Genomic DNA, 13,503 nt, shown 5'->3' with positions numbered 1-13,503 from the left:
TTTGGTCAGCTGAGGTCATTGCCCTGCCATCTCCTCCTGCCTAATTGCAGCGGGACTGGGCAAAACTCTGATAGGAAGAGACAAAGCGGAATATGTTGCGTGCGGATACGAACTGGCGAGTGATGCCCGGACGGCAAAACCTCACGTGTCTGGTGCCTGGGGGTCCTGGCAGGCTGTCGGGGTGGTGGCTCTGGGGGGCTGGGGACAGGGTTTGTGGGACGGGAGGGGTGGAGGCATGGCTGAATGATTCAGGTCTGAATGAATGCCCTTTGCCTTATCTGAGGTTAAGATGTATTTGCAGCCGTGATGGTAGTTTCAGCGCAGGCGTGCTACGCCGCAGGCTTTGATCTGGCAGAAAGTAGGTTAGCCGGATATAAAAAAAGCAAAAGGGGAAAAGCGTGATTTCGTTCTAGATGTTTTTAGAGTGCGCGCTGCTCAAACCCAGCTTTGTTTTAAACAACAAATTGCAGCCACCGGTCCCATTTCTTTTCTGAAATCTTGTCAGATTTAGTGGAGTATCAAAAACCAAGACAAAAGCCTCGAGGTCGCTGCTGCCAGAAAGGCCAGGTAAACCTGAACCCGCCAGACGGCTGAGATGCCCAGCCCAAGCCTGCGTGTCAGATCTCACTTTGAGATCTGCTGAAATTTGGCAGTTTCCCTCACCGGGAGCAGCCCGTGGTCCTGGTGCAGATGTGCATTCCCTGGGAAGGACCACGATGAGTTTTACCCTGCAGCCCCTTATTGCTCATCACCCAAAATGTGCAAGAGGGGCAAGGTTTGGTGTTTCAGCAGCATCCAGCCCTGGAGGTACCTGTTGATCGGGGTTTGGCCTTCCCCTGAGTGCTGGGGGACCCTGCTCAGGAAGGACCTTTCATGGGAGAGAGGGATATAACCAACCCCTCCATGACAGCTTGCCTTTCTCCTCCTCTTTCCTTGCTGACTTTAAAGTACTCAGCGGAGATGGTAGCCCTGCGCTGAGGCTGGCCATGGGATGTCCATCCCTGGGAGGAGTCATTAAACCTCCTCTGAGACATCCCGTTAATGACTGGGCTCAGCTCAGCTCAGCAGGGCAGCGACCGTTGCGTTTGCTGCTCGGGCTCCTTTGCTTTTGTTGGCGCAGTTGTAGTTGAGCCACTTTAAGGATAAACTTCTTGCACAAGGGAATGCGGATAGTTGAAAGCACAGTTTCAGAGTGGCCATTCACCTCAGCATTCTGCCCCCGCTCCTGTGTGAGGCCATGATTTGGGTGAAGTCTCCCTGTCTGGGCACCAGCATCACGCTCAGCGAGCATCTCCCATGGGTGCCCTGGGAACGGGCTCAGCCTGGGAGGATGCAGGCTGGGGAGCTCCGGTTGGGATCAGAAATGTCTTTGGTTGTTTTAACATACTTCACTGACCTCGGGGTGTCAGGGAGCAAGATTTTTCCATTCTGTCAGCTGTGTCCAGCTTGGGGCTTTTCTAAGAGGGGTAATGCACTTTTCCCCGGCAGACAGGGGCGTTTTCTGGCACACTGTTCCCTGCAAGGAGCTTCCACATAGACATGCACAGGGTACCGGGGCAGGGCTTCAGGGCTGCGGACAGCTTTCCTGTGAGAACTGGGATGGTTTCGGTGCTGAGCTTGTTTCACGGCTTGTGTTTGTTACAGCTGAAGCAGTCTTCACGTTCTCAAGGAGGCTACAAACCCAGCTGAGTGCATCAAACAACTCAAGAGGCGACACGGATAATAACAGAGTTTGTGTTCAGTGAATTGCATTCTTGTGACCTTGATCTGTTTTCGGAGTGTTTTGGAGAAAGCATGGCTTTCTGAAAAGCATGGCTCTGAAAAACAGCAGAGATGCTGCCCTCTTGAATCCCATGTAATGATCCAGCCTGGCCCAGGCACCCGTGCGAGTATTGCGCGTCTCGTCTGAGCTATTGCTTCTGTGGCCATGGGACAAGCTCAGCATCTTCCGCCCAGGAAACAGTGACCTGCTGTGACTCCAGATGGAACGAAAGTGAGAGAAACATGCTTAAGACGTGGAAACTTTCAATAACCACCAAATGGGGCTGGATGTCCTCGAAAGCAACTCATCTATAAGGAAGTTCACCCCGGCCAATAAAGCTGAGCAGGAGGTTGTAGTAGAGACCTCCTGAGGTTCCTTCCAACTTGAATTTCCCTGTGATCCCATGTGTGTTTTCTAGCCCTGCTACGGCAGCAGCCTGGGCCACAGCAGGGGATGGGGATTGACGATTGGGGCTGTTGATAACTGGGGGATGACTTGACTCTTATGCCAGGTGTAAAGATTTGGGAAGGGGAAGCTGAGGTTCACCTAGTGGTGGGAGAGCAGCAGGGTCTGCAGCATGCCCAGGCCTCTCCACATCTTACCGCAAGGTTACACACCAGTCACATGCGGTCCAAGGTTAGATAAAATAGTCCACTTACGGCGGGAACATGCTGTCTCCTTGTCCTTATGGCTAAAGCAGCTCCTGCTGGCCACTGCCAGGGTCACGTTACTGGATGGAGTTCAGCTTGTTTAGGATGTGGGGCGCTTCTTATGTTCCCAGCTCTTCACAAAGTAAAGGTCTTTGGAAGTTGTTGTCTGCCCATCCAGTGCATGGACCACGATTCCTGCTTCTCCCTGGGTCTCTCAGCCAGGGGTTTGTCACCAGCTTGGAGCTGTTGCAGCCTGGTGGGCTCTGTATGGCCGCCGCTTGCTCTGTGCTAATTACCGTTGCAGTGGCCACCCTGCCAGGCTCCCTCCTCATTTGAATCGCCTGGTCGGAGTGACCTGACTCGTGAAGAGACTGCGAGTAATCCAGTTTTGGCCCTGCACTCTGTGTGTGTGTGTGTGTAGGGGATGCCGTAACCTCTGCGCAACACCTGAGAACATCTCAGATAAAAGTAGGCATGAAAAACGGCTGACTGCAACCCAATGAAGATCATTCACCTGGTTTTGCCATTGATTTTCACCAGAGCTGGCGCAGTGTTACTCAGCGGGAGTCCCACAGCATCCCTCTCCCGTATGCGCGCTATACATTGCTGGCCTTGTTCGATTCTGCTGTGCAAACAGGGCATGTGTGGGTCGTGCTATCTTTGTCCCAGGCTATTTATATTGCGTGACATTGTGCAGAGCCCATCTTCCTCAGCCTTTGATGGACTTGGCTGAGCTCCTCAGCTCTGACAACTTAACTGCTTTGAGTGCTTTGGCTCTTAAAGAGCACAGTTCACGGCAGGCTGTGGCTGTTCGGAGGTTTGGGGTGGGAGCAGTGAAAAATTTATGCTTATGGTCTCCTCCCAAGTGGAGACATTTGGTCCTTGCTGGACCCAAGGTGCGCAGGAGCCCTTAGGACTGAGAAGCAATGGGAAATAGGCTGGTTCGGGGCAAACCTGCTTTATTTTGTGTATATGTTGCTTCTGTCTCTGCATCTTCATGTGTGAACAGGGCAATTTCTCTGGAAGGGAGGCACCTCTTGCCGAACACTGACCCAAATCGGCCTTGGTACCTGACGTGCGTGAGACAGGGCTCCTACCTTCCTGAGCTGGTGGACCAAGCCAGGGCTTAGCTGTGCAAGGCACGTGTGCCCCCGAACCACCAGTGTCTGCTCAGCCCGCCCCCGCTGCCTCTGAGGCTCAGGAAACCTGAAACTGGTATGATGCCAAATCCTCCCGTCTGGGACAGGTTCTTGGGCCAGGGGACCGCGCCTCGGAGGTCAGCACAGCCACGCTGACGTTGACTTATGTGCTACTCTTCCCCGGCTGGCAGGGTCAGTGTTTGCAGTCTGCCGCTGGCCGGTGGCTGGGAATCTGGGACAGTACAGGTGGCCCCGGGTGACTTTTTGAGTTGCCGCTCTGCTCCGACCAGAGGCATTGCTCCTTTGAGCTGTATTACTCTGTCTGTGTGTTCCCCCGTAGCTGTCTCTCTTCCAGCCTGATCTCGTTTTAGTTTTGAAATACAGAAGGTGGCGTCTTGGCCCATTTGTCGTCTTCATTGCTATTCATCTGGTGGCAGATTTGATAGAGATTTTTGCAGAAAAAACCTCATTTTTCTACAAGCAAGATGCTGTTGCTTATTTTCTTCTGAGGAATGCACCTCGGGATTGTCTCCTGGTGACTCACACCAGCAGCTGCTGCTTTTTTCCAAAATGTAGTAGAGCTTTCCAGAGCTCCCAAGCAGCCACGTAACCACAGACGAACATGCCTAGTGAAATGCCCACAGTGATTAATACATTTTTAAGTATCTTTTTTTTTTGCTAAAGAAGGACTCAATGAGAGGCAGTTTGCAACTCATGAGCCACCAGACATATGCTGATGTCTATTTCTGCCTGGCTTCTGAAGGGTTCATCCAGCTTTTGTATGTACTTGATCTCTGCCTAAATAACTCACATGGATACAGCTCCGTTGTCCCCCTAGCCTCATTTCCTCTCGGATGACTTGGCAGTTGATGTCCTGGGAGGAAGTTAGCTGGTCAGCCCCTTCATCATCTGGTGTATCTGCCAACAGATGTTGGTGCTGGTCTCTTCTCACAGGTAATTAATGACAGAACAAGAGGGAATGGCTTCAAGCTCCAACAGGGTAGGTTTAGACTGAACTTTAGGAAAGAATTTTTCAGAGAAAGAGTGGTCGGGCATTGGAATAGACTGCCCAGGGAGGTGGTCGAGTCACCATCCCTGGATGTGTTTAAGAGACATTTAGATGTGGTGTTGGGGGATATGGTGTAGGGGAGAACTTTGTAGAGTAGGGTAGATGGTTGGACTCGATGATCCCAAGGGTCTCTTCCAACCTAGACAATTCTATGATTCTATGATTCGAACAGATGCATTTAGATCAGCGCTGAGAAATGCAGCGAGGTAAGGGCAGGGACGGTGGGTGGCTGTGACCAAGAGAAGCCCATGTTGGAGCTCTTTTGCTCTCCTGGTCTGCCATTAAGGCAGTAACTTTGTCTCACGGGATTAATACGTTTCCAACTCCAGCGGCAATTTTAAGGTCTTGCAATGAGCCTGGGTGTCAGTGGAGGATTGAAATCCCCGGCGCTAATCCCATGCTGCCCCTTCAATCCTGTGGAGCCCCCGGCGGCGGGGGGCAGGGGGGTCTCACCGCAGAGCAGCGCGGCCGGTTGTGCGGCGCCCCGGCCTCACGCCGTCCTGCCGGGGCTGCAGCAGCCCTGGCTTTTGCTCCTTGATCGGCTTTTGCAGCGGTGTTCGGTGCACGTAGGAGATGCACTTCAGAAGCTTAGTCCAGCTTGGTGCGGTGGATCCTAATGCCCCATGGATTCCTCAGCCGGGGCTTTAGATGTGCTTTGTAAGGTGCTGCCGGGACATAGAATCGTGGAATTATCTAGGTTGGAAGGGACCTTTAAAATCACTGAGTCCAACCATTAACCTGATACTACCAAAGCCACCACTAAGCCATGTTCCTCAGCACCACATCTACCCGTCTTTTAAATACCTCCAGAGATGGCGATTCCACTGCTTCCCTGGGCAGCCTGTTCCAATGCTTGATAACCCTTTCCATGAAGAAATTTTTCCTAATATCCAATCTAAACCTCCTCTGGCGCAACTTGAGACTGTTTCCTCTTGTCCTATCGCTTGTTACTTGGGAGAAGAGACCAACCCTCCCCCCACTCCTCAATACAACCTCCTTTCAGGTACTTGTAGATAGCGATAAGGTCTCCCCTGAGGCTCCTTTTCTCGGGTCCTTGGTGTGCAGGAGGCAGCAGCAAGTACCTCTCCTGTCTGCCAGAAGGAAGACAGATTGCTGAGAACCTGTAATGCCTGAGGACCAGCCCTCTTTTGTAGATATCTTTGTGACCGCTGCTTTTATTCCTTAGTGTTTCCAAGTCAAGCGTGGAGAACCAAAAATTGCTCCAGAGACCCTTCATGTGAGCGGGGACGCTTTGCACCTCAGTCAGGGGTGCTGGGTCATAGTCCAACGATGTGTTACTGCTTAACCTGAGAGGGGGAACAGAGACGGTCCGATATTGTACAGGTCATCCCTTCAACCTTCCTGCAGCAGTGCTTTCTGTGTTTCCCCCAGTCTGGCTTGCACCGTGGTGTTATTCCTCCTCGTAAGTATCCTGTGGCACTCGAATTCCTCAGCAGAGCACGCCGTGGTCAGGCAGAGAAATCTGCACATTTTGCTCTGTCATTCTTGGCTCGAATGACATCCCTGAGGCTCGGGAGAGGTCTGGTGCCGAGCACGGCAGGGCTCCGAAGCTGCATTTTTCTGCTGTTCCCCTAACGCCTTCCTGCGATGGGGGAAAACGGTCTGTCGTGACATGTGCTGTTAACCATCTCCAATACACTCTCTGTTTCAGGTGGTCTGAGCACAGCAGTGGGGTACCCGCTGGACACAGTGAAGGTATCTGTTGGAGCTTTATTTCTTGACTACAGACTGAAAACAAATGGGCCCTTCTGCATTCCCCCTCCTTTTTAGAAAACTAGTCCCATGACAATGCTGTCATTTCTGTTACATCAACATATTTCACTTTATTTGGTTGTGTTGTTTTTTTTTCTCTTTTTTTTTAAAAAAAAAGTAACTTTTCTGGCAATGCTATTTTATGGATAATTATCTGGTTTGCTGCTATGACACCTGTTGATTTTTTATTTTTATTTATCTTAACCTGATATCTGCATTTCAAAGTTGTCCCTGTATTCCTAGGTGAGAATTCAGACCGAGAGGCATTACAACGGGATTTGGCACTGCATTCAGGAAACATACAGGACAGAAAAAGTAGGTACCACTCATCAGAATTGCTGATACCGGCTACGGACCGCTCGTTCCAGAGAAGCAGAGCTGTCTCTGTCGGTCTGGGGAGGACGGGCAGCCGTGTGTTGGGAGAAGGGTCAGGATGAAATTTAGCTTTGCTGACGAGCTGTAAGATCTTACAGTAAGTTTTGGCTCAGCCGTGTACGGCCAGTGTTTTTGGGCAGAAGCTTTCCCACGCCATTCCCTCTTGAAAGCGTTCTTTTCTTTCTCTTCCCCACTAGGTTTGGGGATTTTACAAAGGTGCGTCTGCATCAGTCCTCGCAGTATCGGTGATTTCTTCCGTTTCCTTTGGCGCGTACAAGAACTTCCTTTGTACCATCTGCAAGCTGCGATACGGGGCCGCAGAGGCGAAGCCCTCCAAGCTGGATGTTTCTCTTGCCGGAGGTGCTGCCGGTGCTGCCCGGGTGGGTAAACAGCCGAAAGGGAAAGGACAACGAGAGATCTGGTTCATAAACATAGGAGGGTGGAAATGCAGTGAATGTTTTCTGGCTGGGGAGCCTGCGACAAGCCCGGTGGGTTTGCTTTCACAGGGAGGGTGTCACGCTCTGCCCACGCCACCCCCCTCGCTGGGCGGCTCCATCCTGGTTTAGAGCACCAAAACACTTAAGGACACGCTCTTAACAACGACCTTGGCAGCAAATGCAGAAAAGGGACGAAAACCAACCTGGGCGGCAAACTTTCCGAGTGGCTCTGACGGTGTGTTTATGGGAGAGAGACGTAACTCAAAATAGTCAGGACCCCAAACTCACTGGGGCGCCACTGAGAGAAGTGGTGCTGCCTGGCGAACGCGCGTGATCCCAGGACCGGGAGGTGAGCGAGGCTGAATCCGAGAGCCCTTTCCCAGAAGCAGGTGGATTTCTGCGAGCGCCCGCAGGCGCTGCGAACGGGGCAGAGCTCACCCCGGCGCCCCGATGACGTGCTGGGCAGAAGTACGTGCTCGGTCACAGGCAATCCTCTTACGGAGCAGTCCAGATGGTCGGGTTTCTAGGTGTTTCCTAGCAGGCAGCGACTCTACTTAACGCAGGCTAATTTTTTTTAAAGTCTTTAGCGCAGGCAGAGGGGAGAGGGCTGGAACTTGCCGGCTTCAGGCAGTATTATTGCCTGAAAAGGTGGGAGATGAGGGATTTGATCAGGATCTGCCTGATCAAAACACTCTTTAAGCGTGCAGGGTTAAAATACCGTCCTCTGATGTTACAGGTTGTGTTGATGACCCCCAGTGAAGTGGCTAAAGTTCGCATGCAGACTCAGAGGAACCCGCATCCTTCCACCGCATCTCCCCAGCCTCTCTCCAAGCCGAAGTACCGGGGGGCTCTGCACTGTCTGAAGGTGATCGCCAAGGAGGAAGGTCTTGGGGGTCTCTACAAGGGCTGCTCTGCATTACTTTGCAGGGATTGCGCTTCTTCTGCAATATACTTCCTTACCTATTCTGCTCTGTGCGACTGGCTCACACCAGCTGGGAAAAATAAACCAGGTAGGAATCAGAGGGCGTCTGGCATTACCTGCGAAAGCGGCTTATTTAGTGCCACGCTGAGGGACGTCAGGCTCTCGGCAAACATCACCCGCTACCTATAAAGCCTCCCCCGGCTCTGGCCCTCGCGCAGGGTCGCTGTGTGTTTGCTTCCCGGCGCCACGGGGCCATCTGTGCCCTCCCGGCGTTGGCGGCGGCAGCCTGCGAGTGAGGGCTTCGCCCGCACCACCCTGTCCCGCAGCAGCCACTCCTCTCCCTGCGGGATGGGGGTTTACGGTGCCCGGAGCGCGGGCGTGAAATCCTCTGGGTGCAGAAATAGGATGGGTAACTAGGAAATGAAACGTGGACCAACCTCCCAGGAGCCCTCAGGATCAGTCCAGAGCTGGAAAATAAAGCCCAGGTGCAGAACAGAAAGACGCTCAAGTTTCCTGGTTGTGGTTTGGCTCCAAAAAACAGCTATCCGCTTCGAGAAAAGATCAAACCGGTGGCGTTCAGCAAAGGGCATCTTCCTGAGAGTTATAAAAACAAGCAGACGCAGCTGAAGAGGGGGTGGGTGCTCTCAGGCTGCGTCACATCATGGCGCGGTGTTGAAATAGATGCTGCCCCTGCACGAGCCGGTACGATGGATGCAAAAATGAGTATGCTGTGAAATCGGCTTGTGTGAGATCACCGGAAACTCACAATTGCAAGAGCTGCGCAAAACAACTGCTGAAAAACGCGAAACTTAACCGAGTCGGTTCCCAAATTGCCAGCGCAAGGCTCGCGTTAACGGCTCCTCCCTTCGCTCCCGCAGGTTTCCTCGTTGTGCTGCTTTCTGGTGGTTTCGCTGGAGTCCTGGCCTGGGGTTTAGCGACTCCCATGGATGTCATCAAGTCCCGGATGCAAACAGACGAATCGGACCAGCACAAGTACAAAGGCCTCGTCCACTGTGCTCGGGAAAGCGTGCGGAAGGAGGGGGCAAAAGTGCTTTTCAAAGGACTGGGTTTAAACTGCCTTCGCGCCTTTCCTGTCAACATGGTGGTGTTTGTAACCTACGAAGCTGTCCTGAGATTTACAGATCATTATACAAACAAAAAATAGCTTGTGCCAATCAGTTCAGAGGTGTATTTTGTTTAGTTATTTTTTTTTTTTTTATATTGTTTTATTTTGTAACACGACATCTGCAACCAACGGCTGAACGCCACGTCCTTTGATGGCCAGCTGGGACGCACGGACACTTCAGCACAAAGCTGGACGACCGACGGCTTTGTTTTATTCTTATAGGATTACAAACTCATCCGGGAGTCTCGGACTGGTGTACAACCTCCCTTTTATCTCATCAGTGTATTTAGACTGTAGCCGCTGCTTAGGCCCTTGGAAGAGTTGCAAATATTTATGTTCTGGAAAGCTGCTTAGTCTGAGCAGAGTTTTGGGTAAAGGGTTAATTTTGGATTCCGCTGGCACAGAAAATGATCTTCGCAACCAAGGCAAGAGCTGGGGGAAACTTGTGAACGATTTACCACCACCCAGCGTGTGCCCTTTACACGTGATGCTGTTTCGCGTTCACCAGCTCACCCTTTTGTGCTTCAGGCTGCAACTTTTCCCTCCCCGCTGTAATTTAGCCCAGGTACTCTGCAATTACATCCCTTTGGCAGCAGCTGCAATATCAATCTCCTTGCTTTCTTCCCCGTCGTTATTTAATGAGTGGCAGCCACGGTCTGTTTACGTAATCGCTCTAATGGCCTCATTGAAAGTGAAACCAGGCACGGGTTCCCATGAGCCATGTGATTTTCTCCCTGAGCCCTACAGCATCCGCCGACGGGTGCCGCGGCTCTCCGGAGCTTGGCACAGCTTCGGGGGCAATCTGTTCTCCTCCTGGAAGGAGGGTAAGAATGGACGCAAAACCTCTTTGCCGTGTACTAGTGGGGTTAGGCGAGTTAAAGGAGAACTGCGACGTTGTAGAGTATAATTAAGATTTAGAACTTTTAAAAAGCGCATACTCTTCTGCCTTTAAACTATGCTGTTGGGAGCAGCCAAATAGTTTTGGTTTGTTTGTTTTTTTTGTTGTTGTTGTCAAAGGTACACTTTGAAAGACGCTCTGACTTTCCCAGCAATTATTTCTTTTTCACAAGGGTATGAAGTTTCATCAACACGTGAGTTGAAAAAAAAAACCCCAACCACCACACTATTGCTTCAGAAGGAAAAGCCCTAAACCCAGAAATCCTTTAATTTGCTCATCCTGCCTCATACGCAGCATAAATGTTTTCTGTCTGTCTTGTAATCCCTGGATGATGACAGCTGGAGCGGACTGGATCCAGCCCCTGTCAGATTCTGCTGAAAGTGCCTTTATTGGAGGGAAAGAGGAAGACTACATTTTTAAAGGAGTTCTCCTATTGAGGGCTGATGCCCTTCTGGTCCGCAGCCACTTTCACTAGTTGATAGCACGGCCTTGACTACACTGACAGTAATTTTGCAGCAGACAGGACTCGTCGGCTACTCTGGCCATATAAAAAAGGGTCTCGTAGCAGAACGACAAGTTTAAAAATTTCAGGTGCTGCTAGAAAAAAATAAAGGGGACTTCTTCCACTCCAGACAGAGACCAGTAAAAAGCTCCAGAACTGTCCTCCTGAAATCTAAGCCTCCAACTGGCTTTTTAAACACATTGGCAGCCATGCTACCAAATAATCATCGTAATTCTTCTCTCAAGAGTCTACCCAGCCCTTGCAGCTGATCCGAGAGCAAGGTGCTCTCAGGTCCTGCTCTCAGGTGCCTGAGTATGTCACCTTAAAGGGGAGTGAAATGAAAGACCCAACACTGAACCGGACCCCCTCCCAAAGCACTCCCGCAACCCACCACCCCCAGTGACATCTTGGGGCATCAGCACCAAACTTCCTTTAGTCAGAAAGTCCTTAGAAGCGATGATTTAATTAAGCCCTCAGGATTTGGAATTCCTCTCAAAATAGCTCCTAAGAGTCTACTACCCTCACCTCTTCCTACGAGGGACGCGTTTGACTGAGCGCTGTCCCACCTGGGTAGCGATCTATCCCGGCTCTGCCCGGATGTTTGCTGGAACGAAACTCCTTCACGCTGTATTATTCTCAGCCGACTTTCTTCTAAGGCATTACAGCCTCTGAGCAGAGAAAGTCATGAAAATGCCTGCAAATCAGACTAAACAACCATTTTGTTGTCAGGCAGTGTTGATACCATCCATGGTCAGCCCATGGTTCGAAAAGAAAGTAGCTCAGTTTTCCCAACGGGCTTACGCATTCTGATGACTGAAAATGTCCCCTCCCGTGGGCGTAACTGAAATACAGCTGGTTTCAAGGAACAGGAATTACAGATGAATTGTGAAAATGAGGGGCTGAGAACTGTAAGCCTCCGGGTATTCAGCACCATATAAAAACAGGTTCTCGTGGGGCCTGAACAAACGCTACACCAGAGGTAGGTTGTGTCTTCGGGCAGCTTGTTTCGGGAAGGCGACTGCTTTGCAATCCATCCTGTTCACAAGCCTTTACTGGAAAAAAAATATACACAGAGTGTATGGGTGATAACCTGCCCTAGAGCAAGAACTCCTGGCTAACTCACACTGGTACAAACCACCAACAGGTACAGGAATTGGCTGCCTAAGTGCTGCAAACACAGGCGCATAAATACGAACCGATTTTTGTTTAACGACATGACACAGTGTACATATTATGTACTCCACGAACACCAAGCTGGGTGTTTGGCTTCTGGATTTCAGAACCTGACTGCTTTAATTTCTGATCTCTTTGCATCACCTCGACCTTCAGTTACTCTGATAATCCCAGAACTACTTATTCTGATAAATGAGCTAGCTGAAGGCCAGCTCGCAGAACGAAGACACCACATTTGCTGTGCTGATATAGATGATTTCTTTCAGTAACAAAATTGGTGGCCTTGAAAAAAGCCCAAAATTTTCCTTAGAAGGCACATTCTACTTCATCTTTTCCTGTTGCTGAGGATTCCCGCTTTCCCTGACAATGGTTATGAATACCCAGGTAGGTTCCAGCACGCCACTGGTGACTGTGGAAGAGCCATGTGAAGGCATTCAGGGTCTGTGCTTTTCAGACAACAGCAATTGTGGACTATCATAATGCCACTTAAGTACCAGTCTTCACGCCAAACCTACTGACGTGTCATTGTAAACGGGTCACATTGACCTTCCCCTACTTCTGAGCCGGCGGCTGCGTGCAGGGAAATCCAGTCTTGCTGGCGACCAGTGAATCTTTGGAATACTGACCCTTATAAGCTTGCTCCGGGAGCAATCTGAAGTCCACCTGGTAGGACTGGATAGAGGGGGTTATAAGGCACCCTAATTCACTACTTGAAAGGCACGAGACATAAAACAAGCACCAGCTCCACCAGATGACTAAATTAACACCTAAAAGGGAAGGAAGAGAGGTCAAAAATAGAATAAGTGTAAATTAAGCCTTTTGAATATAAATAAAAAAAAAGAATAGAATCGAAGAAGTTTGATACATACTTTTATCTACATTTTTATTACAATGAAATGAACAAAATACAAACAAATTGAGGAAAATGTAATGAACATTGCCAGAGAATATTCTTAGACGTTTCACACATGCTTTTGAAGACTGCCTTGCTTTGCCTTTTAAATATCTCTGCGACATGAATTGTAATTACAACAGATTTAGGAATTTGCCAAGACTCTTGTGAGAAACTCTGCAATTTCAGAAGCGTGTTAGGAAGAATCCAACAGAGTACTTGAGTAAGGTGCTTGCTTAGTAAACAAATACTAAATGATTTTGCTATCACTTTCCTTTCTAGAAACTTCAAAACAGATTTTAATTGCTGGATTATAAAATGAATCCATATACTTAGTTGGAATAGAACACGCTACTGTTTCTCCTACAGCTTATTTCCCTTTCCTGAATAAATGAAACAAATCCTGCAGCACAGATCTGTATATAATATTTTAAAGAAGAAATTTGCGCTATGAGTTTGAAAAGCCCTTTAAAAAGTCAATTTAAGTCTTATCTTTTATGCATAGCTTAAAGATGACAAAGAGCGGACTGCAGGAACAGGAAAGTCATCATTAAAGTCTACAGTAACCAAGAATTAGTTTACTTCCTACTGGATTTAAGAAGCTATTTTTCATCTCTAAGAATCGCTCCACCACTTCTTAAAAACCAAACCAAACCAAACCTTCTCTACTGATTGTTAAACGCTTGTTAGCACTGAGATACTACACCTGTGGGTTATAGAGAGACAGTCGCTGGTAAACATTTACTTTAATACATTAAAGTCAATGGCATTAGATTAGTGATGCC

At 49.6% G+C, this 13,503-nt stretch overlaps 1 protein-coding gene across 1 annotated transcript; it reads left to right on the top strand.

Annotated features, from left to right (window-relative positions):
* Nucleotides 1-6,535: 6,535 nt before the first annotated feature.
* SLC25A47 (solute carrier family 25 member 47) lies at nucleotides 6,536-9,943 on the top strand (the record flags this gene model as incomplete). Its single annotated transcript, XM_082485784.1, has 5 exons — nucleotides 6,536-6,550; nucleotides 6,637-6,708; nucleotides 6,966-7,148; nucleotides 7,942-8,215; nucleotides 9,006-9,943. 5 exons carry the CDS (start codon nucleotides 6,536-6,538, stop codon nucleotides 9,290-9,292), a joined length of 831 nt encoding a protein of 276 aa, XP_082341910.1. The 3' UTR covers nucleotides 9,293-9,943.
* Nucleotides 9,944-13,503: the final 3,560 nt, after the last annotated feature.

The sequence above is a fragment of the Vanellus vanellus genome (genome assembly GCF_965231255.1).
Source record: "Vanellus vanellus genome assembly, chromosome: 6".
NCBI classification, from domain to species: domain Eukaryota; kingdom Metazoa; phylum Chordata; class Aves; order Charadriiformes; family Charadriidae; genus Vanellus; species Vanellus vanellus.
Note: the sequence above shows the minus strand (reverse complement) of the source record. Positions and strands in the feature narration are given on the sequence as shown.